Source organism: Bacillus rossius, chromosome 15, assembly GCF_032445375.1.
Source record: "Bacillus rossius redtenbacheri isolate Brsri chromosome 15, Brsri_v3, whole genome shotgun sequence".
Classification (NCBI taxonomy): Eukaryota; Metazoa; Arthropoda; class Insecta; order Phasmatodea; family Bacillidae; genus Bacillus; species Bacillus rossius.
The window spans coordinates 22,870,667-22,894,624 of NC_086342.1; the positions used below are offsets into that span (position 1 = coordinate 22,870,667).

The 23,958-nt window shown below is 37.2% G+C and overlaps 1 protein-coding gene across 2 annotated transcripts in view; it reads right to left on the reverse strand.

Annotated features, from left to right (window-relative positions):
* The window catches only part of LOC134539371 (dynein heavy chain, cytoplasmic), a 142,494-nt gene that overhangs the window by 43,956 nt on the left and 74,580 nt on the right, over positions 1–23,958 (reverse strand). For both annotated transcript variants that reach the window (XM_063381359.1, XM_063381360.1), the window contains exons 38-50: positions 23,246–23,403; positions 22,179–22,392; positions 21,532–21,691; positions 20,213–20,400; positions 18,998–19,273; positions 13,567–13,760; positions 11,651–11,912; positions 10,247–10,438; positions 8,803–8,983; positions 7,383–7,627; positions 5,890–6,098; positions 2,562–2,721; positions 515–716 (exon numbers count right to left, since the gene is read on the reverse strand). In XM_063381359.1, the coding sequence (XP_063237429.1) occupies positions 515–716; positions 2,562–2,721; positions 5,890–6,098; positions 7,383–7,627; positions 8,803–8,983; positions 10,247–10,438; positions 11,651–11,912; positions 13,567–13,760; positions 18,998–19,273; positions 20,213–20,400; positions 21,532–21,691; positions 22,179–22,392; positions 23,246–23,403 (2,641 nt within the window). The remainder of the gene's footprint in view (positions 1–514; positions 717–2,561; positions 2,722–5,889; positions 6,099–7,382; positions 7,628–8,802; positions 8,984–10,246; positions 10,439–11,650; positions 11,913–13,566; positions 13,761–18,997; positions 19,274–20,212; positions 20,401–21,531; positions 21,692–22,178; positions 22,393–23,245; positions 23,404–23,958) is intronic.

Here is a 23,958-nt window from a genome sequence, read left to right on the forward strand (position 1 = left end):
TACTATTATTACAGAACTAGGCTCTGCTCGATTTGTCCATCTCTAATTGTTCGGAAAAAGAAACTTCATTGCACTGCTTTGTAAATGAAAAGTTCGACAGCACGACAGGGCTTTCATAATAAACACCACGTTGGGACAACAAAACAAACAACACGTTTACCTCTCTTAGCCTGTAGTGGCCCTGCCGAGGTATATTATATTTGCTTATAACAACAATTACGTTAGTTATTTTATCCGTGATTAAAAATTAATTCTTATTAACGGAACCATTAAAAATTTTCCTGCCAGGATTTTAGGTGAGACTCTAGAGTTAGACTTTCATGTTAACTTGGTCGGCGTGGAAAATCTCCCTGAGGTCCGCACAGGGAGGAATCTGAAGGATTTTCCGCCCCTAGCGGAGAGCGGCATTTGGCCCAAACAAAACGTTCTACGGGGACCGCGGGGAGGCTACCGCCCGGCGACCCAGGCCCCTCAGCCGGGACAGGGACGACACCGGAGAGGAGACGCAACGCACCCTGCTGGGCGTCGATGACTGCCGGCTCCACCTGGGCCAGGTCCGCCATCACGAACTCCTGCTTCTGGCCGATCTTCACCGTCTGCACCTCCAGCTCGGCCTGGATCTCCTGGCTCTGCACCTTCTTCTTCTCCGCCTCCTGCTGGTCCTTCACCATCTGCCGCAGCTTCGCGTTGGCCGCCTCGTTCTTGGCCTGCAGCTCCTGCGAGCACACCGGACGCCCACGCCTCGACGCGATTGGTGATGGGTGATATGTGTTGGACTTGTAAATAGTGCTTACCCTAGATTTATGCTAACTAATCCAAGTGTTGGATGCTTCAAAATTCAAATATGGCGCCGTTTTGCTGCCATTAACTCAAGTGATCCTGGTGGCCACCGGGAAAGACTCAGTGGTTCATCTGGTACCGGCGTCATCGGACGTCCGGCTATCGTTTTTGACTTTCATGTTATCTGGTAAGAGTTTCAGTACGAAACAATATGGATAAAAACCGATGATGATCCAATTACCAATGCATTTCGTAAACAGATCCGACATCCTGTACAAAACCGATTCAATACTTTTTTTGCAAAGAAATTCAATATTTTAAATTTTTAAAGAAATAAGACAGTACCTTAATAGAATGTTTACAAGGATTTTTTGGTAGATGACGAATGTATTTTCCCACACAAAATTTGTGCATAGCACAATACACATTATGCCTAATTAACGAACATAACATTAAGTATAGCCTTAAATTACAGATAAGCATAAAGATGCCTACAGAAATATAAACAGGTAAATAGGAAATGTAGGTGACATCTGAATGGATTAAATTATTGTACTTTTTTTTTTCACTTTTTAATTTTTTTTTTCCAAACCTGCCTGATTTGTCACACCTGTGGTTCAGGAGGCAGTCAAAAATGGCATAAGTAATTCAGTTTTAGAGGCAAAGCATGTAATTGTTCAACTAAACTTGTTCCCACAGCTGACGGTGGTCAGAAGGGCTTCGAGTTACAACAGAAGTAATAAACAGCCACAAACAAGGCATATGGGGATTTGCCAATAAAATTATAATGGTTAAATTTATGAAAAATTTAGTAGATAACTTATTTGTTCATAATTAAATTTGCAACAAGTTATATCCTATGCATTTATTCTCGATGATTCACCGTTTTCAAGATACTTTAGCAATAAAGTTGTGAAAACATAAATCTTAAAATGAGAGTTTATAATTTCTAGGAATAGTCTAAACTACTAATCATTACAAATTTGTTATTTTTTGAGTATATCATAATAAGAAATTTGCAGGTGTCAAGTAATAATAGGTAATACAGAATGAACACTCAATTCTATTGAATCCCACATTTTTTTCTTAATCAGTGTGCAAGAAGACAGCAAACTTGACAAACACATATGAGGTTTTCTCATGCTTTTAATTTACGAAAAATGGGTCACAAGTCTATAAATGATGGGTGTTATTCATTAACTATACGTTTAAATGGTATCCTTATATGTGGGTATACAACAAATGGTTTAAATGAGCAAAAAATCCATATGAGTAAAATAGGGCAATACATAGGGAAAAAAATATATTAACATTTGAAATGTTTGAAATGATTAAGTGACAAACCAATTGGACCCTATGTATAACACCATTCAATAAAAATTATAAATCATGCACAATATTAACGTTAATCATTCAAAAAAGCTAACCTCAGTGCCAAATTTGATTTATTTAAGTAACCAACTTTATCCGTGCAAAACATTTACAACACAAAAAAAAAAAAACTAAATATTTTCGCGAGAAAATCTTTAGCTTCCATGTTTTGAAGCTTTGCAACAAATGCCTTGCTTCACATACATCCGACTCAAAGCTTTGCATCACAACCGAAAGCTTCACGTAAAACGAACAGCAATTTCCTGGCAAAATTAAAACGGGAAACTGATATATAGAGTTTTGATCGATTCGCTTAGCATGAGTACCGCGCAGGCCCAAGCGAAACACGGATGAACGGACCGGGAGCCCGGTCGTCCAGAGAGCGAGTCCGGTTGCTCTCCTCCGCGTACCTGGGACTTCACGGCGAGGGATTTCTGCATCTCCTCGACCTGCTCGACCGTCTCGGCTATCTTGTTCAGGCCGACGTTCAGGTGAAGCTGCTGTTCCTCCAGGTCCGAGCGCTTCTCAGTGTACAGCTTCACAAAGTGATTGATGAAGTCCAGGTAATGCCTAAAGTAGGAGACATGGGAATCAAGTAAGAGTTTGGTTGTGTATTAGCACACAATTAATTAAAATTCTCCATAATTTAATATTAATATTAAGCTTTATGATAAAAAATATAGTTACGAACTTTCTCAAGAGACTTGAAAATTTAAGCTTTATAACAGGTGGTTTACAAATACATAATATAGGGTTGTGCGGGAATAGGTTTTTGTACTGTGGGAAATTTTCGGGAAAAATAAACTATTCCCGCAGGAAACGGGACGGGATCAAGAAAAATTAAAAAAAAAAAAAAAAAAAAAAAAAAGCTAATTTTTAATTCCAATATGAGATGGCCATTTAAACATTTCTTGCAAAGTAGTTGTTTTTTGCTGGTATTTCTTTTGTCTGCTTCACTTGCCCTTTTTTCAGCGGCGACTCATATTTTTTAGCATCCTCAAATTCTTTTTTTAAAGAGGGATGTTTATTGAGATATGTCTTAGTAATCCAGACGTGCTACCATGCTCTCATCTCAAAAAATTTTCACACGAGACACACTTTGCCAGGGATTTACTGTCTTGTCAGACGTTCAAAATACTTCCAAACACCTTTAGGTTTACATGTAACAGGCTGATCGGTTGCGATCTCCATTATTTGTAGACTGCTAGTTTGTTTTAATATACAACGGCATCGAAAATAGGAACAGATACTTTGCACAAGCCTTAATAACGTAACGTCAGCCGACAAAGCCCGCCAAACTAAACAACTATTTTTTTCTCCCAAAGCAAAATCATAGATGTTTAGATACTCGTGAGCAGTGGAGTAAAACTACGTGATTTCATATTTTTCAAAGTGCCAATACAGTTCTTTACATCGTTACTGCTATCAAGTAATGAGAACGGTTACGCTTCGTTATGTAACGCAAGTCTAGTATTTCGTATATCTTTGGCGAAAAAATTGGATTGCGCATGTGTTTTGTTTGTGTCTAAGGACACACAGTGGTTTTAGGTTAAGTATTCGATGGTGACGGCAATAACGTTATATAACTGACTATTCACGTATCTTGCAAATTTGTACTCTTAAAAAAATATATTTATGAACGCATACAATATTTAAGGTACTCCATGTACGTTTTTTATATTCCAATTAGATATGTGTAAACGATTATCATAATTCACTGCACACCACAGCTGTCGCTACGATCGGTATACGTTTAAAAGATGTTTTGCATTTATATAGTACGGAAACCCTTCAAAAATGTACGAATTCATAACAAATATTGTGTTAAAAACAGTTTGAATTGATAGAAAACATTTTCACATGATTAGTAAACATTTGTAAATTTTTAAACAATTTCCTGAAAAATTTGGGAGTAAGAAAATTCCCGCCCCGCATTTCGGGAAGCCTATTTTGCTGACTTTTTTCCCGAAGCGTCAGGATCCCGCACACCCCTAATAATGAACCAAAGTCTAATTTCAGGGTAAATGTTTTATAGAAATTATCAGAATTGAACACACTATAACATAGCTAGGTATACTACTCACAGAAACATGCTAAACTATATGTTCGAAAGCTAGGTAATTTCCACGTGATTTAAGTGGACAGTCTCCAGCTATTTATATTTGATGTGTGCATATAAACTGAAAATAAGTGTACAAAAAATAAACAAATGAGATTAAGCAAAATACTGCTGAAAATAAAGTTTTTTTAACTTCCAGCAGCACTACAGTTTAGTTCACAACTTCTTCAGGACTGTAGAATTTTACTTCAATAAACCAGCAGATTTGCAAATATTGAAATTAGGTTTTAAGATACAATATAGTAAAACCTCATTAATGAAAACCTTGTTAAAACAAAACTCTCATTAATACAAAGTGTTTTCACAGTCCCTACAAATTACATAGTAGTTTTAGGTGCTAAGTAATTTGTTTAATACAAAGGAATGGTTATGTAATAAAAAGTGTATTTGTTCACATGGGCAAATAACTACATGTAGTAAAGGATGGTTAGTACAAGCAACTCATTATAATGACAATAATTAATGTGAATTATAAACTGAAGTAATACTGATGCCATTGTTTGGTTCAGTGCAGGTTGGAGGAAAAAGCTTAGAAATTACATATTCTTACAAAATTAAGGTATGTCTTTTTGTAGGTAGTTTTTTAACATTTGCTCTATTATTCTGTCGTAAATACTTTTAAAAAGTACAGTATAGTACAAAATATTTGATTTAGCCACAGATGTAGCCTTCCTAAACACTATTTTACAATCCTTATAAAATTACATTTGGTATTAATGTATATAAAATTGTGTGCAAACTTTCTTGGAAAATACTTTTTTGTGTGTTTTATACATGTACTAAAAGCAACAATTATTTTTAACTTTATTTGAAATTGATTTGGATGTTACATAAAATATCATAATAGTTTGGTTAATACAAACCTCATTGCAAAGTGACAAAATTATGGTTCCTTCAGGTTTGTATTATTGAGGTTTGACTGTATGTCCATAGAAGAATGTCCCAGCTATAAATTTTAATAGTATCAACTGTAAGAATTGTAGTGTGTTGGTTCAGATACATAATTAAAGAGTAACAATCAATTTCAGATAAGCACATGCATGAGTACTTCTTCGTTTTATTGTTTGCAGCGCCACCTAAGCAAAATTATAACTCCTGAGCATAATTTCCCCAACCAGTAGAGGGTGAACGTGTAAACTTTATTTGGCAACAGGATGGAGTCCCTCCCCAACGGAATCTCTTTGTGCGAAAGTGGTTGAACGTCCAAGTCCCTGACCGTTGGATTGGTCATAATGTTCAAGACGACAGAGCTCTTGTTCACTGGCCTTCACTGACATAACGCCATGCAATTTTTTTCCCTTCAGGACATTATAAAAGATCGTGTCTACGCTCCGCCGCTAACTAACGATTTGCCAGAGTTGAGACACAGAACTTAAGAGGCTATTGCTTCCATTACTCCGGACTTGCTAACCAAAGTGTGGGAAAAATTAGACTTTAGTTTATATGTGTGCAGTATAAATAAAGGTGCACCTATTGAACATTTGCAAGGAAACCTTGGTTAGTTTACCCTTCATTTAGATGTACGAGTTGTTGTGAATGGTCTGAACTGAACTGTTATAACATGCCGCTGAAACTGGGACGTTCTTTCACGGACAAGCCTGCGTCGCTGTGGACGGTACCTGGGCGTGATGAACATGGTGCGACCGCCCCGCTTGGCGAGGCGGGCGTTTGCCTGGTGCAAGGTCTGGTGGACATAGACGCAGGCGTTGATCACGGCGTCCCTGTGCGTCGGCGTGGTCGGGAGAGCGCTGCAGGGAGCCGGGAAGAAGTCAGGGCTCTTCCACGACTGCCTGTCCAGGTCCACGCGGCTCGTGAACTCGCGACCCACCTGCGGAAGTCGCAGCGGTTTGAAACACACATCATTTTCTTATGAGTTTTAAAATATAACACAATAGCACATAAAAACCAATAATTTAAAAAAAAAACATTCCTTCGCCTAGTAAGTGAGAACACCAAAATAAAAGGGGACAACTTAAGCCAGGTTTGGAAAAGTACAATTCATGCCATACAAATTTCCACATGTGCTGAAAAGTCTCTTGGATGGAACACTAGTAAGCAGGTACACATAGGTACTTTGCAGCAGAAAGACATAATTTCTGTTGTACAGAAATCATTTATTCGCATAAACTTCTCTAAAAATGATATTCACAACTGCATAATTGTGTTTAGTCTAGTCACAAAATAAACCTTCTTCTTCAGTTTATAAACGGAAAGTAACCTCTCTTTTTTAACACATATTTTAAGCTTGTTGTCATTCGTTTGTTGCGACCCGTTAGTAGCTTAATGAAACATGAATTTACAAATGGAGCCTGGAAAATTTAATTATTTAATACGTAACTATATAAAACAAGATAGTTAAATATTAGTTATCTTTGAAGTATATTGATTTACAACAAACAAAATTTAAAAGAGAATTTAAAATGCATAAGATTAACGAGACTTTTTACATGTTTACAATTCACGAGACTTTTTACATGTTTACAATTCAAGAACGTGAATTCCAATACCACATTAACGGGTCGGGCGGCGAAAAATCCCTGTACCAAAAATTTACACGGAAATGAATGTCATGTAGTTGCTTTGCATGGGAAACAGCAAACGTAATTTACGTTATGTGAAGTCATATATTATTTGGTTATTATTATTTTTTATGTAATTATAAAAAATTTACAAAAGTTAACTAAAAAATGTCTGTCACGATATTATAAACATTTCTATGCAGTTCAAGAAGATGGTATTTTCCATTGTTTGTAGTGGTAGCCATGCTCTAAATAAAGAAAGTTTTTGTTCTTATCTAAAGTACCATGCTGGTGATATACTTATTTACAATGTATTGAATTCAAGAACGTTATTAAAACACAGAATGTTTAAGTTTTATATGTACGGCTTGCAAACATAGCTAAGTAATATCGGCCGAAAATTAACAAGCTAACTGTGGATCGGCAGAATCACTTATTAAACTAAATATTGGCAGAATTGGCTTCTGTCTATTCGTATCGGTACAGCTCTATCATGAATATCAAATGTCAAATTATCCACAAACATAAAATATTTTTTGAACTCTCGCAGACCCCTAATGCTACTCCAACATGAGTGCGACTGGACTACCGACCTGGAAGAGAGCGCCGTCCGACCAGTCTCCGAACCAGTTGAGGACGCATCTGTTGAAGAGCGCCGGGGACGTGGCCGCCCTGTCCTTCAGCCCCTCCGACGAGGGGTTCATGGTGAACACGACGTGGAGGTTCTTCATGACCTGGCCCGTGAACCACTTGTACAGCTCCTCGTTGGAGTCCAGCATCAGACCTTCCCGCTGGGCCCCTTCCTTGCACTGGGTCATCAGCGTCGTGTACTCGTCGCCTGGCAGCCAACACAGAAAGTGTGGTATTGATACACAATACACCACTGCATCAAACTATCGTCACATTACTACTAACTTGAACATACCACTGCGTCCAACTATCGTTACGATACTACTAATTTGAACACTTTTTTTTCAGTCGAGATAGCGTAAAAAATATACATAATATTTGTAATACACTGTTAGTTGGGCCAGGTATAGGAAGGACTAGTTTCAACTAAAATTTATGCACTTGTTAACTTGAATCACTATCAGAAGTAAAATCCAAAATGTTTATAAGCAACCAATACTAGAGGCCTGGAAAAGAGAAAGGAGAGATGGCAGAGTAAAAAAAAAATGTAGTATATAGTATTGAGGTACGTATTTACCCATAAATAATGTGACTCTGAATATAATGCGACCCCAAACTTTAAGATTATGAGTTCATGAAAAGGACTTTATGGACTGGGAATCGCACTTGAAAAATATATTTTTGGTGCCACTTTCATAAGTAAATTAATTTACATGGTCTCTTTTGAAACACCAAGCGGAATTTAAAAAAAAAAGTGTGTTTTATGACTAGTCCAAAAGTAGTGGCTGTTCAGAAAGCATAGAATGTGGAGATATGGTAGTCAGTGGTCCTCTGGGAGAAGAAAGAGGCGGGACCAGCACATACAGAGTGAAGTGAAGCAGAAGTAACCCTGCAATAAACTACATTTCACCCTCTCCTTCATCCTGCATTTCTCATCTGTCATGCCTGTCCAGAGATTCAGGAAAGCCCTGAACTAAAGTGGCACAAGTGACATAAAGGACAAAAAATGGTCCGATCTCGGCACAAAAAACACTTCCTTCCAGCATTATCTGTCCATCTGGACAAATGACTAGCGCAAGGGAGTGAAAGAAGGCAAGATTGCAAGATAACACAAGTTGATAAGTTGATCTGTTTGCTGGTCAATGGTATTACTAAACTTATTTGTTTTCCATTCCTCCCCAAAAATATAATTTTACCGAGTGTAAGAAAGGTTCAAAAGGAAGCAAGCGGGTGGTCAGCCCCAAGCCCCCCTCTGGAAATGCTATTTCTAAAGAATTTAAAAAAAATTATGGAACACGGGTAGGAACGAAACCCCTTCCTGGTTATGCCACAATTCCATAGTTTCCACGCCACTGCATTACTACAGACAACCAAATTACTAACCTTCAAACAATCCGGGGACTTCACCGTTGGCCAGAAGCGTGTTCATTCTTTCCAAGAAACCAGAATCCAGCACATTGGACTCATCCAAAATGAAAGCAATTTTCTCATCTTTACAGCCCGCACGCCTCAACACTGCACGTAGGTCTTCATCAAAGTCTTCTCCTGTGTACTTGTTGTGCACCTTTAAAACAAAAAATGTTTCTGCTACAAGTCCAGTCCAACACGCAATACACAGACACCGACATGCTTTAAAATGGTCTACTGAACTGATACTTTGTTTACCATATATATATATATATCTTGAATTATTTCCTTCTACGTCTGAAGACAGTTATATTATAGACTAACGACCTTTAATTAGATGTATATTACAAAAGACTTTACATTTAAAATTGAACATTTGGTAAGTTAGTGTATTATTTATATATAACAAGCTAATATCCATTAACCATAAAATAAGAAGTTTTTAACCTGAGAAATATACTAAATATAAGTTTTAATTTGCACAAAATAATTATAATTTTTAAAAAACGTACATTGGAAGAACGAGCCACTAGCCTTATCAGTTAGACAAACGTAATTTTTTAACTAAACATTTATCTGTGAAAAGCACTATTTGAACTATAACCACCATGTTAAATGAAGGATAAGACTTGTAAATTATTATGCACAACATAATGTCAAAAAAAAGTGTAAACTAATGTATCATCATCCTCTGAACATGGAACTACGTGGTACATAATGGACTCACTCAACAGCCAGCAAATAGCCACTGAGGTACACAGTATAAAATGATAGACGTTTAAGCTTGGGTAGTTTTAACTAACTGCATCAAGTAATAACTTACAATCTTTACAAACCTTTAATTATTACATCAATGTATTTATTGTAGAAAAAAGGCTTGCACGGTTAAGTTAACTTAACTAATTACTGTTCTAAAATAAATTAGTATGTTAAAAATTAGAAATAAACATTCAATTTCTTTATATTTTCTTTTGTTGCAATGGAAAATGTATTTTGCAAACTCACAAAAACAATGGAGAATATGTCATGGTCAATTAAAAAACCACTGCATTCCGAATCATACAATTCTTGTGGAATCAATGGAACCGACCAATTCCGGAACCGTAATCGACCCATCAATAACCATAACGTAGTGTCTACTGACGGCATTATCATCACAGTTGCAATCACACTTTAATATTAATTCAATACTGACTCAATGACTTCACAAGGGAAAATATTTCTACATGGCAGTCACTATTAACTTCAGTCATTACACTAGATTAACCAAGGTAAATTTTTAAAACTAAATGACAAAAAATTGTCAAGAAAAATTTTTTTTACAAAAACAAGATAGATTCATTTGGTACTTAAACCCTGTGTCTCCTATCCAAACACACAAACTCCTCTCAAACCTCTTGAAATTATTATTTTACGATACCTTGATCTGGAAAATGGAGAGACCATTCATCCACGCAACGAAGCGTGACAGAGTAGTTTTCCCCGCACCAGACACACCGATGAGAAGCAGATGTCCTTGAGGCTGCCTGAAGATACGATCGATCCTGAGCACGTGGTCCAGGACTTCATCGAACAACACAAGCGGAACATCTAGTTCCTCTTCGTAGAAAACCTTAAACACAAAAAAATTTTAATTTAAAAGCTGCAAGTCTGGCCTTTAAAAGTTCCATTTACTTTTCAAAATTTGCAAAAGAAATTAGTACTACCTATATAACATGCATTTGTCCGATGAATGGAAAAAATTGTTTCAAATCTTGTTTTAATAAGAGGCACATCTAGTCAAGGGAAATCCTGTGTGTGTTAATGAGGCAGAATGATTAGTGAGACGCTTGCTGGTGTTACTAGCCTCAAAGTGCAAGGCTGTGAACTGGCTTCTCATCATCCAAAAAACAACTATGACATTTGAGCAGTAACCATAACCATTATATGGCCAGAGAAATTAAGATAAAGGTGTAATGCAAGGGCTTTGGGTGCATTCAATAATCTTTACCACTCATTTCATATCCAAAAATTATTCCGAAAACACACATTTTAGCTCTATTCACTGTCCTAAAAACACAGTTTACAAACAAAATATGGAAACAGAACCACCCATACAATCTCAGCACATTCTTTAATAATAGCTCACATGAAGTGTGCAAAAATTTTTTAACCTTACAACTCTTTTGTTGAGTCATTCGCCATTTAATTTCCCATTCCAACCCTTTGACGAGTCTGGATCTCCAATCCCTTGGATCACGTAACGTTCTTCGCGACATGATTGGAGATGTTATCTTTAAAATGTCGCACCTGTGTTTCCGTACCATGTGCGTCTCTGCCTGAGGACGGGAGCAGATAGCAGTTCCCGAAACGTCGCTTGTTTCTGTTTTGGTAAAACTATTAAATTTGTTTGTCTTTTCGTTTTGTCGTGTTTTTGTCTCGTTTCAACTGTTGTGCTGAATTATTTTGGGTTCAATATTTTTGTTTTGTCATCATTTGTGGTTTTTTTTTCGTTCTCTTAGTACATTTTTCTTTGTTTTTCTTTGTTTGTCGACCATATTCCTGTTTCAGAATATTTTGTGGTGTTCATATCCTTGTTGACAACAGCAATTGTTTGCTTAATTTTGTGTTTTTTTTTTGTCTTTTTTGGGTATTTTTATTTATTTATTTTATTTATTAGTTTTTCTTCTAGAGAAAAAGTTCTTAGCAATGGCGTATGTCCAAAAACTTACATCAAGTCATGATTGGAGATACTCGACAAAGATGGTAAGAGGGATATTTAAAGATGGCAAAACCTGGCATTGACACGGTTCGAGGGTAAAAGGTGAACTAGCGAGCTACCTACCTTCAGCCTGGCTTTCACGTACTCCCTCAGCTCCTCCCGGTTGACGGGAACGTAGTTCTTGGACAGCCAGTTGCTGTACAGGACGGGGCGGCTCAGGGCCTGCTCCCGGTCGACGCCGGGGAAGTGCTTCAGGGCCACCACGTCGATGTTGTCGTTGGTCCAGCGCCTCTCCGAGTCCTCCACCAGCCGGTCTTGGAACAGGCGCAGCGCTTCGTGCGCCCACAGGCGTACCAGGCCTTCCACTGGCAGCGCGTCCAGAGGCCTGCGATCCAGATCCACAACCCACTTCACTCAACCCTTTCCTGCCTAGAAGTGTAAAAAAAATTGAATTTTGTAATTTTTATTTCATTTTTATATTTAAGTAGGCATAAAAGGAGACCATAATTTTTTTCCAATTTTTTTTATTTATATTTAATATACTTTTTAATGATGGCACTTTTAAGTCCTGACAGGCATTTATCATACGTCCAGCTCAACGAACAAAAAAAAAAAAAGGCCACTCCAGACCGGTGCAGCGCTGCCGTGTTAGTGCTGCAACCTCTCGGCTGTCGATCGAACTTCTTCGACAACTGGCGGAGCGGAGCTATGCAGGGACCCAGGGGTCCCGACAGGCAGCATGTGGTTTCAAACGTGCACACACACTATTTCTATGGGGCTTCAAACATTGTGGGACTAACAAGTCCCGCCAGGCAGGAAAGGGTTAAAACAAACTGTCGCTTCAGTGGGAGGGATAGTAACTTGCAGGAAACATCTTGTTTTTAACTAATTTTATGCTGTAATAATTTTTTTTTTATTATTATTTAAAATTTATCTTCATTAAAGCAAAGCATGTAAGATAATAGAATTAAAGTTGAAGAATAAAGTGACCAGCTGCTACAAATAGTTTTCCTTGTGAAGTTATTGGCATTGTGCATAAAATCCTTTTTGACGATGACCACAACTGTAATGATATACTGTCAGAAGAAACTATGTTACAGGCTTTGCTAACCTGTTTTAAAGTGTGATGTTGCTTTCATCTTGCTTTCAATCTTAACCTATAAAACATTGTTACGGCTTAAACTGCCGAAATCAATATGCAATATTTTAGTTATCTTGTCATTACTTGTAACTAAGGAAATTTTTCTGTAAAGCTCTCTTATATTTGTTGTTTGGTTACAAATATCTCTCACCAGATATTTACTAACTTTTTCCTCAAGCTGTAAAAGGAGACGCAAGTTATTATAATTTGCACCAATTTTTACTGCCATAAGGACATATTAAGTAAATATTAGTTGTGAATATTTGAGACAAAACATACATTTCAAAATAGCTAACAAGATAAATCTACAGGAGGAGCCCTTAAATAATAGTAATGACACAAAAACTAAATAACCAACATGGCATGTGACACTGAGCCCTAAGAAAATATTCAGCCTAAGTGATAAAATAGTAAAATTTTTAGGACAAGGAAAATATAACTTTAATATTTTTAAATAAAATATGTTATTAGGGGAAAAAAATCACACAGCAAAGGCTCCCAAAGACAGAAGCGATACTGGAAGTCAAGTGACATGACTCAGAACCACAAATTAATTTTTTTCTTTGAATTCAATGTGAGCATTCACACAAAGGCTTTTACTGTTCCCATTGAGTGCAATAAAAAATTAATTGCACAATACATATTGCATTGCATCGCACAACATTCTGTATCGCACCTTTCTTTGGGAGTCTGTATCAATTAGATTTTGGATTGTGATTTTTTTTTTTAAAAAAAAAGAGGACTTAAAGCAGTATTGGTTTTAAACAATAATATAAAAAACACGTCATGAAAGCGCCACATTATACAAAATAGCAGGCACCAAAGGAAAGTAACCAAACTGAACTTAAAAAGCACATTTTGACCATCACAAATTTACCCATCTTATAAAATTGTTTACCTGATAGCTTCACAGATGCCACGCACCCATCGAGTCATCTCTCGAGGAGAGTAGACGTAATGCGGCTGCATGTCTTGAGTAAAGCGCTCTTGGGAAGCCAAGTAAAATTCTACCATGGCGTTGGTCAAAGGTTCCGCATACCCTCGCAGTGGAGGAATCAAGCGCAACATGGCACGACTGAACGTACCATAGATCTGTGAAAAGTAAACATTGATCAATAGAAGCACTTTGTAGAAGCTAAGAGCTTTAAATTAAAGATAAAACAGACGAATACTATTCATCGAACTGCCAAGATAATTATTACACTTAAAAAATTCCTTACTTAACTTAAAATTATAAAACCATCTAGTTTCCCCAAAAATAACTTGCTTTTAAAGTAAGTTTGCATTTTCATTCTTCTACTCATTTTTGGAAGTAAATAAAGAAAAAAAATTATACCAATGATAAGCCTATTTTTATCGTAAATGTGAAACTTCTAAAAGATTCTGAAGGGGAGGGGGGGATACTTCTTACACCTGGCATGCCTCACATGCCTGCAGAAGCACAAATACAATCAGACATAAAACCAAACAAAACACAAACATAAGTCATACAAAGACTCAATTTTCTGAAGAAATTAAAATTTGACTCAAGCCACATTTTTATGGATAGATGATAACTTATTTATTTTACATTATTGATTAAACTGAATTCATACAATTTACAAATTATTAACCACATTACAACTTAACCTCCTTCTTACCACTCACACTATTTTTTTCATTTTCAAGTATGTACTTGAGCACTGATATTTTAAAAACTGACTGAGCTATACAAAAAAAAGGTTACTTGCTTCACATGGCCTATGGGTCAGAGTAGCTCCGTGACTAATTTCCATGATTAATTTAAGAGGATAAAAATTACCAAACTTAATTACAGTATTTACCCAAAAATAATGTGACTCTGAATATAATACGGCCCCAAACATTTTGATCATGAGTTAATGAAAAATACTTTATGAGGTAAAAACCACAATTCCAAAATAAAGGAATTAAAAACTATTTAAATTCGTAAATGTATACAGTATTTACTAACAGCTTTTGTGGTGTCACTTTCTGTCAGAGTGATTTACATTGCCTTTTTTGAAACGGCTAGAAGAAAAACTGAGCTTAATATCTGTGGTTCAAAAGCCATCCGTTGGAGAGCAAAGAATGTTGCGCTGTATGGTGGTTCCCTGGAGGGTGATAGGGGAGGGTGAAAGGGTGCCTTGCCTAGCAGCCACAGTGAGCAGACTCCCCCCTCCACTTCAGGGCGTTCCAAAGTGCTATCCTGTCTCATCTGTCACAGCTGCTGACACCCTTCTTCCCTCCACAAGGTCCAGAAAAACAAGAGCGGACTAAAGTGGCATAACGCATAAGTGATGCAGTTAACAGGCAGATTGTGTAGTTTTTCAACAAAGAAAAAGGTTCAGGAGGCAGTAATTAACAGCAGTCTGAAGTGGCTTAAGTGGCACAGTTATAAACAATTAAGAGCATGTGGTTGTACAAATCACTGTAAATTCTCATCTTCCAGCAACCAAATACAATTTTGTAATTACAACAGAACCCCAACTTTTAGGTTTAGCAGTTTTGGTAATAACCATCACAATTATATTCAGGTAAATACAGTATGTTTTGAATACTTAATGTTATTTCAATTTTTTTTCTCCTTGTCAAAAAAAGAAGACAATTTTTCAGTAAAGAAAAAAAAATCTATATACAGTAAACTCTCGATTATCCGGGCCTGGATTATCCGGTTTTCGGGTTATCCGTGCTTGACGGGGGTGTAGCTACGCCGCGACTGCACTGCACTTTTTTTTTTTTTTTTTACTGTCCGAAAGCTATTTACCTAACCCTTCAGACCCTCGTTCCCCCCATCTTCACCCGACAATTTGTCACACTTTAAACCAAAAAAGAATGCCTTGACTGCTGCTTCCGGCTCACCTCCCCCCCCCCCCCCCCTCGCCACTTTTTCATTTTCTTTTCAAGCGGTCTTTTCACAGCGCCCCGCCACGCTAAAAAAAAAAAAAGGTCCCTCTACCTCTTTTACCTTCCCACACTCCTGACGGCTGGAAAAGGCATTTTTCTCGCAAATATTTTCATCAGTTCTCCCAGGCACATTTGTTTTTGTAATCATGTCTGTAGGGTTGTGCGATTCCATGATTTTCAGTTCGATTCGATTCCGATTCGATTCTCACTTCAAGAGTTGAAATTCGATTCCGATTTCGATTCTTTGGGTAACTTTATCTACATAGTCATTAGTCTGGTAGGGCTAACTAAAAAAAAATTGCATTTATTTTGAACCATATGTATTTAACTAAAATGAATAAGAAATACATTTCTGGAAGATGACTGCGGCCCTTAAAGTTGCCACAATTTTCATCCATTACTTATTTTTTTATTTAATCACTTCACCACTGTTTAAAGATGTCAAATGTTACCAACGGTAAAGTCAGCTGCCTCACTGGAGTCACCGAGATAGTGCGATGCGTGCTGCGCTAAGAAGTATAATTTATTAATTAACCTACATTTGCACATATGACGTATGCAGCATGGCCTAGCCAGTAGGTTTATTTAAATTAAAACCAATAAGTAACATATTTTTCTTTGTTTTTTTCAACAAGATCTGTTCCCCTAAAAACGGAAAAAAATACGTAAATATGATTAATTTATTAACTTCACGAAGTTAAACCACACAACAATGATCAGCTTTAATTAAGTTTTGTAAAAGGCAAAAGCATAAACAATAAACAGTACTTAGATACTGACAGAATGTTACGATTCAGTGATTCGATTCCTTTGTGTCGGCACGCGCGATCTATGATAAATGGTGGCCTATCACGGTAGCCTACAACTCACATAGTTTCGGTTCCCTACCATGTTCGTGCAACTTCGGATTTCTCTCAAAAATTGAAATTTAAAAAAATCGAAGGGTTAGGTTAGGTTAGGTCAGTCACAACATGCTTGTTTTCATTGGAAACTTCTGATTTAGCCGCTGAAGTGGCGTTAATACCAAAACGCAAAACTTCGGAAATCTTCGGAAATTCTTGCAGGCAACCGAAACTATGTGAGTTGTAGGCTTCCCGGCATGTCAACTAGTCTACACGTCCGGCACCGCTAAAATATTTTTATGTCGTAAATATTTTAATGTTGGTTATTCTGTTAACAGAAGACTGTCACAGAATGGCGATCTTTGTAAATGTATCTATGGTTGAACAAGGAATTATTTTAACTGTTTACAGAAAATTGTGCGTTGATGGTTGTAAAATTCATTTTTAATATGTGTTATTTATTTTTCAAAACAAATAAACCAACAATATTTTTTTCCCGTGCAACGTGAGAAATGGTCATGAGTAATATGCCGTAAGTAGGCAGAAATAAAAATGTTTGAGTATATTGTTAAACTATTTCATAAACAAGCAGTTTCGTAAGGTATTTATCTTTGCAAGCTGAAACAGTTAGTGGTTCTGAACGTGTAAATTATATCATACACGATCTTTGAAAAAAATTTAATGTTCGGCCTAACCTATATTTCAAAACGTTATGAAATTTGCTTGAGTGAAAGTGCGCGGCAATTTTACGAGTTACATTAATGATAATTGACGAATAAATTTATTTCTAGCAATCAGTTAAACGATAACCGCCAATTTCTTTCTTTGATTTTCTACTTTTGAAAAATTTGCCAGAAATTTTCGATTCCAAATTTTAGTTTCGGTTCCGGGTTCAAATAGTTGAGGAATCGAATCGAAGTTGAAATTATCGAGTACCCGCACATCCCTACATGTCTGGTAAAAGGAAACGTAAAGTGCTGACAATAGCAGAGAAGTTAGAAGTTGGTGACAGGTTAAAAAAAAAGAGAAACTGCCGCGAAATTAGCACAGGAATATGAAATTGGAATCCAAACCATGCGAGATATTAATAAAAGTGAAGAAAAACTTTTGCAGTTTGCTAGTAGATCAGACAGTGTGGCAGGGCCTTCTAAACGCAAAGCATGAAAAAATCTCCCCTCTACCGGCCGAAGCAGCCAGTAACACAATGAGAGGGGGAGGGCTTCTTGAAACGCCGAGAGAGAGAGAGACAGAGAGAGAAAGGGAGCATGTTGTTCACCACCAGACACCCCTTCCTCCACCCACACCTCCACCCAACAACAGCCATCATTCTTTCTCGACAGCTAGCTGATGCTGCGAGTCATGGTCCACAGCCCCGGCGCCAGCATAGCCACAGCCCTCTCTCGCTTTGCAGCCTTTGTTTACTGCGTGAATCTTTTTTCCCTTCCAACTAACGGTATTTTTCCTTGTTTGAAGATGCCATTTAAATCACTCTTTTTTACGAAAGAGCCAACAAGGAAGCACTCGTAATAACCAGATTAGTTTAGGATTACTATTTACGTAGTCAAACTGACGGTGCATTTCAAAACTCTCGTAACTTTGAAGGTCTCCTAGTATTCCATACTCGTAGTTATGACTGTAAAGTGCATCCTAATTTTAATAGGCGGAATTAACAAGAAACAATATCTTGCCGCTCGAGGTAGAAAAATAAAATGCAATAGCTAGAAGGGGGGAAAAAAAGGTGTATAATATTGTGCTGTGGTTCAAACACTTATTTTGTAGTGACCCCGGATAATAGGTCGTTAAAAGGGTGGAGGGAGATGCTGAGTTGGGACTGCCGCCACTCTCCCTCAAATAGCAATAAAGGGGACAGGAGAAGGGTGGCGGCAACACACTGTCAGTGACACGGTATACAAAGCCTTTGCTTGTACTCATAGAATTCTACTGAAGAGACACTCTTTTGCCAGTAAATACACCATTTTTAAGTGGTGAAACGGATTATCCGGGTTTTTATATGGGCATTCAATTATCCGGGCATCGGAAGGTCCCAATTAACACTGATAATCGAGAGCTTACTGTATTTGGTATTTTTGAAAATTTTTTTACAACTTTTTTTTTCCAATGCACTGTTACATCTGAAAGTGAATGCTTTTGGTAACACTGAGTTGATAAGGTTAAGGACACGGGAAGCCTACAACTCACGTAATTTCGGTTCCCTGCAAGAATTTCCGAAGATTTCCGAAGTTTTGCGTTTTGGTATTAACGCCACTTCAGCCGCTAAATCAGAAGTTTCCAATGAAAACAAGCATGTTGTGACTGACCTAACCTAACCTAACCTAACCTAACCTAACCTAACCTAACCTAACCTAACCTAACCTAACCTAACCTAACCTAACCTAACCCTTCGATTTTTTTTAATTTCAATTTTTGAGAGAAATCCGAAGTTGCACGAACGTGGTAGGGAACCGAAACTACGTGAGTTGTAGGCTTCCCTAAGGACACACACAGCCGAGTCTCCACCACAAATTGCGGTTACCTGTTGATTTTGTCTCTTTTTTTCAACATCTCGCAGCTCAAAAAACGCACCTGCTTCAGCGACGTCTCCCCGGGGTAGTCGACGTAGATGACCGGCACGTGCCGCAGGAACCTGTGCGACAGGGGCTTCCGGCCGGGGTCCGTGGGAGGGTTGCACGCGCCCACAAACTGTATCCTCTCGAGGGACACCCACGCCTGGTCCGACGCCCGGTAGAAGCCGCGGTTCTCCACCAGCTGCCGCAGGAACGAGATCACCCGCTGCGTCCCGTACTGGTCCATGTCCGGCAAGTTTATCTCGTCGCAGAAGAGTATCAGCCATTTCCCCAGCTGCAGGCATGATAAAACCCCATCGTCAGTAAGGGAGACTAGGAGGAACAACTTGAATTTTCAGTTAAAACATTAAACACCTCAATTTCAAATCGGTAGAAAAATTTCCCAGACTTTTCCAAGACCAAAATTACAAATAACCCTGAGAATTTTTTTTAAAAATAATTTACCTATTTTGCCAAATTCTGAAAGAATTAACGAAAATTCCTTCTCCACAATTTTTATAGCTGTACTAGTTCAAACAGAAACTTGCATACACCATTTTGCAGTGTGTATGACTATGCATTAAAACACCATCTTAAAAAAAAATTTCAAAGTCTAGGTTTCTGGCATACCGGAGCATTACAATTCTCCCTCAAATTACTATAACAAAGGAATTTCCATGACTTTTCCATGTTTTAAAGTAAATTCCCTGACTTTCCAGAATGTGAACAACCTGCAAGAAAAATACAAGATGTTAGGCAACTAGTTGTAGACATAGATACATAGGAAAAAAAATAAATAAATTTCAAGGACACAAGCCAATGTTTCTCATCACATGAGGGAGCTGGTCCCACCAACAAAACATTGTGTTTGTGCCACGCAAAAAAAAAAAACGTGTGTCCGCTTCTTGAACAGTCTCACCGTGTGACATCTGACCATGATGGATTACAAACCAAATACTGATTTTTAAGTATTGTTCATAGAGCTCGCAACAACAAAAGATGGCTGCATGCTTAAAAAAAAAAAAGTCAACCTAACCATGTACTGTTAGAATTGTTACATTGCATATCCATAAACCAATGTCAATGTGTACATTTTCTGTCTCTGTCGTTCAAGTTCAATGTTGTGTATATGAGAAATATTTATTCATGAAATAAAACATTACAATTACGTATGTATTTACACCCTCTTTTGAAAGACTCCCACAGTCCAAGAAGCAAGAGCAAGGAGACAAACCTGAACCGGCGACAAGACGACTCCGTTCGGGGTCTTGCGATACTCGCAGTAGTGGTCGAAGGTCTTGAGCAGGAGCTCGGGCGTTGTGGCGGAGGAGAAGTTGAGGCCGACCACCTCCATGTCCGGCAGAGCTCGGAGAGCCGAGAACAGAGTCATCGTCTTGCCGGAGCCCGGGGGTCCGCAGAGCACTGCAAAGAGGAAACAGAATCATGATTTGCACATGGACAAATATTACAGGATTTAAGTCAAGACACGTCTAATGTAACTAATGAAACATGGATCTTAAAATTAATGAACGAAAATCAAAATAAGAATTTAAGTTTGTGAATTGCTCGTCAACCTATTACACAAATTAAAAAAAAAAATATTAAAATAATATTTCAAAAACATTAAGTATAACTTTTTTATATTTCTGATTAAGATTAAGATTAGTAATTTGGTAGTTCAAATCTGTATAAATAAGTGTGTGTCTAGATTAATGATTTACACAAATCTATAGATTTACTCAGAGCTTGATGAAATTTTGCATACTTGCCCTTCAAAACAAGAGCAAGTTCACCATGAGACTTTGGAAAAACCACCCCCATCCCCCTTACACTTTAAAGAAGGATTTTGGTATTTCTTAATTAAATTTTGCTCACTTGACATTCAAAGAAGAAAATTACTGTCTACATCTATGGTCTGGTAGGACAAACAATTAAAACTATGAACGCTAAATTTCTGCAATAAAGATTTATAAACAAAATATATAAAAAAAAAAGAGTGTTTGTTTGGTTGTTAGCTTTCTATCTAAACATCAAGTTTATTTGAGCTGCGTGAAATTTAGCAAACTAATCGGTTCACCTGAGATTTCGAAAATAATTTCTTCCATCCCGCTAAATGAAGCCTCGCTGAGTGGAAGACCCAGGCAATGCCGGGTGCTTCAGCTAGTAGTTTAGTTTAGTCTACTAGGCCTGTACGAATATTTGAAGTTTCGAATAAGAATAATAAACTATTCGTATTTGATTAGACCTTGAATACTAACACTTCGAAATAAATATTTGCTTGCTTACTAATACTGACATAGCATACCTCGTGAGTTTGTCATATATCAATGTTCATTGCTATGTAGTCATTTGTGTGACATAAATATCCTTTTTTAATGTTTAATGTGACTAAATAATTAAAAACATGAACAATAAGCAAAATAGATTTCCGCACAGGTCTACTGATTATATAATAAAAATGCAAAAAATATATGTAATAAATTCCCTGAAGATGGAATGCTGTCATCAAAAGTTTTTTTAGAGGTTACATCTTTATAGATACGACAAACTCACCCAGGGGTTTGTGCTCCGCAAGCCAGGTGTAGAGAAGTGATTCATGACGAACAGTGTCCAGCGTCGGGACAACAATGTCAGGGGCAGCCACCTTGTGTGTTTCCACTTCGATCTGAGGAACTTTGTTGGACCAAGGGCACCATTCACCCTGAATTGTAACCTAAAATACATGAAACAGGCATAGTACCCTTGCTTCACTAGGTAAAAAAATAAAAAATAAAAATAAAAAATGGATACAAAAATTAAAAAAAATTACTTCACTTTTCCTGGAAGCAATACTGATGCACTTGATTACTTGACTTAATTTTTTTTGGTAATTTGTTTCACATAATCACTTATTTGTACTTATAAAATGAATATCCTCACGAAAAACGAAATATATATGTACTAATTTTGAATACCTGATGAAAGAAATTATACAGAATGGTAAGTAAATACAAAGGAAAAAAATTAATCACTATAATATGTAATTTATACTCTTTTTCATATTATGGGTAACTTTCCACAAGGCACCTCAAAATGCATGAAATTCAAGAACATACAACATTTTGCAAACCAAGAAATTTCCATTGTATACCCATATAAGACACCTGAAAAAAGATCAATGACATTGACTGTCAAAACCAAGGAATGTATTTATGACTCACCTCGTAGTCGATAATAGGCATGTTGTTGGAAGGAGGCAGGGGGACAGTGGTGACGGAGCGAATAAAGTCGCCCAGATCTGAACGGACTTTCAGCTTGGCGTCGCCGGCAAAGCTCCACAGCAGTGCATACACCAAACACTTCGGGATGTTGCGCTCCAACTGCTCTCCCGGAAGTGGGAAGTCCAAATGGGCGTGATTGTACAGCAGCACATTCCTAACAAAGATCACAGGAAACCAACTTTAGAATCCAGACTGAAGGAGATTGTTCTAACCAAAGAATCTCCGCAAGAGATCGCAAACGTATCATAAAGGCTCAATAATACAACGTATGAGAAGAAGAGGTTAAAAAGTAATTATTTTCAAGCACGTATATTTTAGTACAGCAATGTTAAGGTTAATGACAAACAAACAAATATTAATTGCACTGAAATGACAATGCTTAATGCATCTTTTTGCATTATTAAACAAAACCAAGCAGTAAGCATATTTTGTCATCATGATTATCAACATTAGAAACTTTCAAAGATAATATTTCAGTATCATTCTTTCCCCTCATCTGAGCACTGGGAGAACAGCAGTGGCATTAATTAAACTATTAGATTAAAGCCATTTCTGAGTTTGTACAACAGCAACACTTAAAATTATATCCTGGCTGCGTTGTTGTTACAAAATTGCCAGATTCGCAAGTGGGAAACTTGGCGAACGTTCCCGTGCTCCAGGTGAGTTTTATCGGGGTAATACAGTTTCTTTCCCAACCATTCCTTCCATCAATGCTTTATTAGCATCTCATCACCTTTAGGATCTGCAACTACTCTGATGTCGACAGGATATTAAGCTCAATTCATTCATTCTTTCATACAAAAGAACCAGCAAGCCTGCAGTACATTTTAATTTGTTTTCAATTTAAGGTACTGACTCTGATAGAAAGATTATCATTCTATATTCAACTTCTCAACACAATTGTCAGTGAAAACTTTAACTCTTGTAACACTTATTACATTACACTGAAAAATATCATGTACAGCTTACACAAATTTTTAAAAATTCAATCTGCCACTGCTATTTACCTGACCACTTGGTTCAGCATCGAAAACAAAGAACTGAGCGCGCGCAAGCGCGTGAAGTCCATGATGTGTTCCTGCTTCATAGAGAACTCCAAACACCTTACTACCAGTCCGTCCGGAGCGAAGTACGGCTGCAGGATACTAGCTACCTCGTTCTGTACCTGTAAAAAATTTTGTACAATGCACTGTACTGTACAAGTGTGCCTCATGTTTCCAAATCAGATTCTCGACACAACCATGACACATGAGTCCACATACAAATGCACAAACACCCAGTAAACTTGTTTATCAATGTATCAAATACATACTTAAAATTAAAGATGCAAATTCAGGAAGTAAATTTAATTATTTAAAATTACTACATAAATAACACATAATTATCAAAACTAAAATTAAACATATAAAATATTTTTCATCTAAATGATAATACCAGCTTCCCTATCTGTGAAAATAACTACTATAAAGACCTATACAAGTCAAATTCAAAAGATGCTAAAATATCTGATTACGTACATGTGCCCATGCATATTTTAAAATTAATTCTATTACAGTCATTTCAAGAAAATTATCAACCAGAAGGCTACTTTGAATCACCATTCATCACCAAGAGTTAAGGGCCATGGTGTGAGTAATGCAGACTAGGCAAGATGAATCTACAATGGTTTAGCATCACCTTCTGCAGTACGAAGGTTAAGGGACAGCACAACATCCATAAG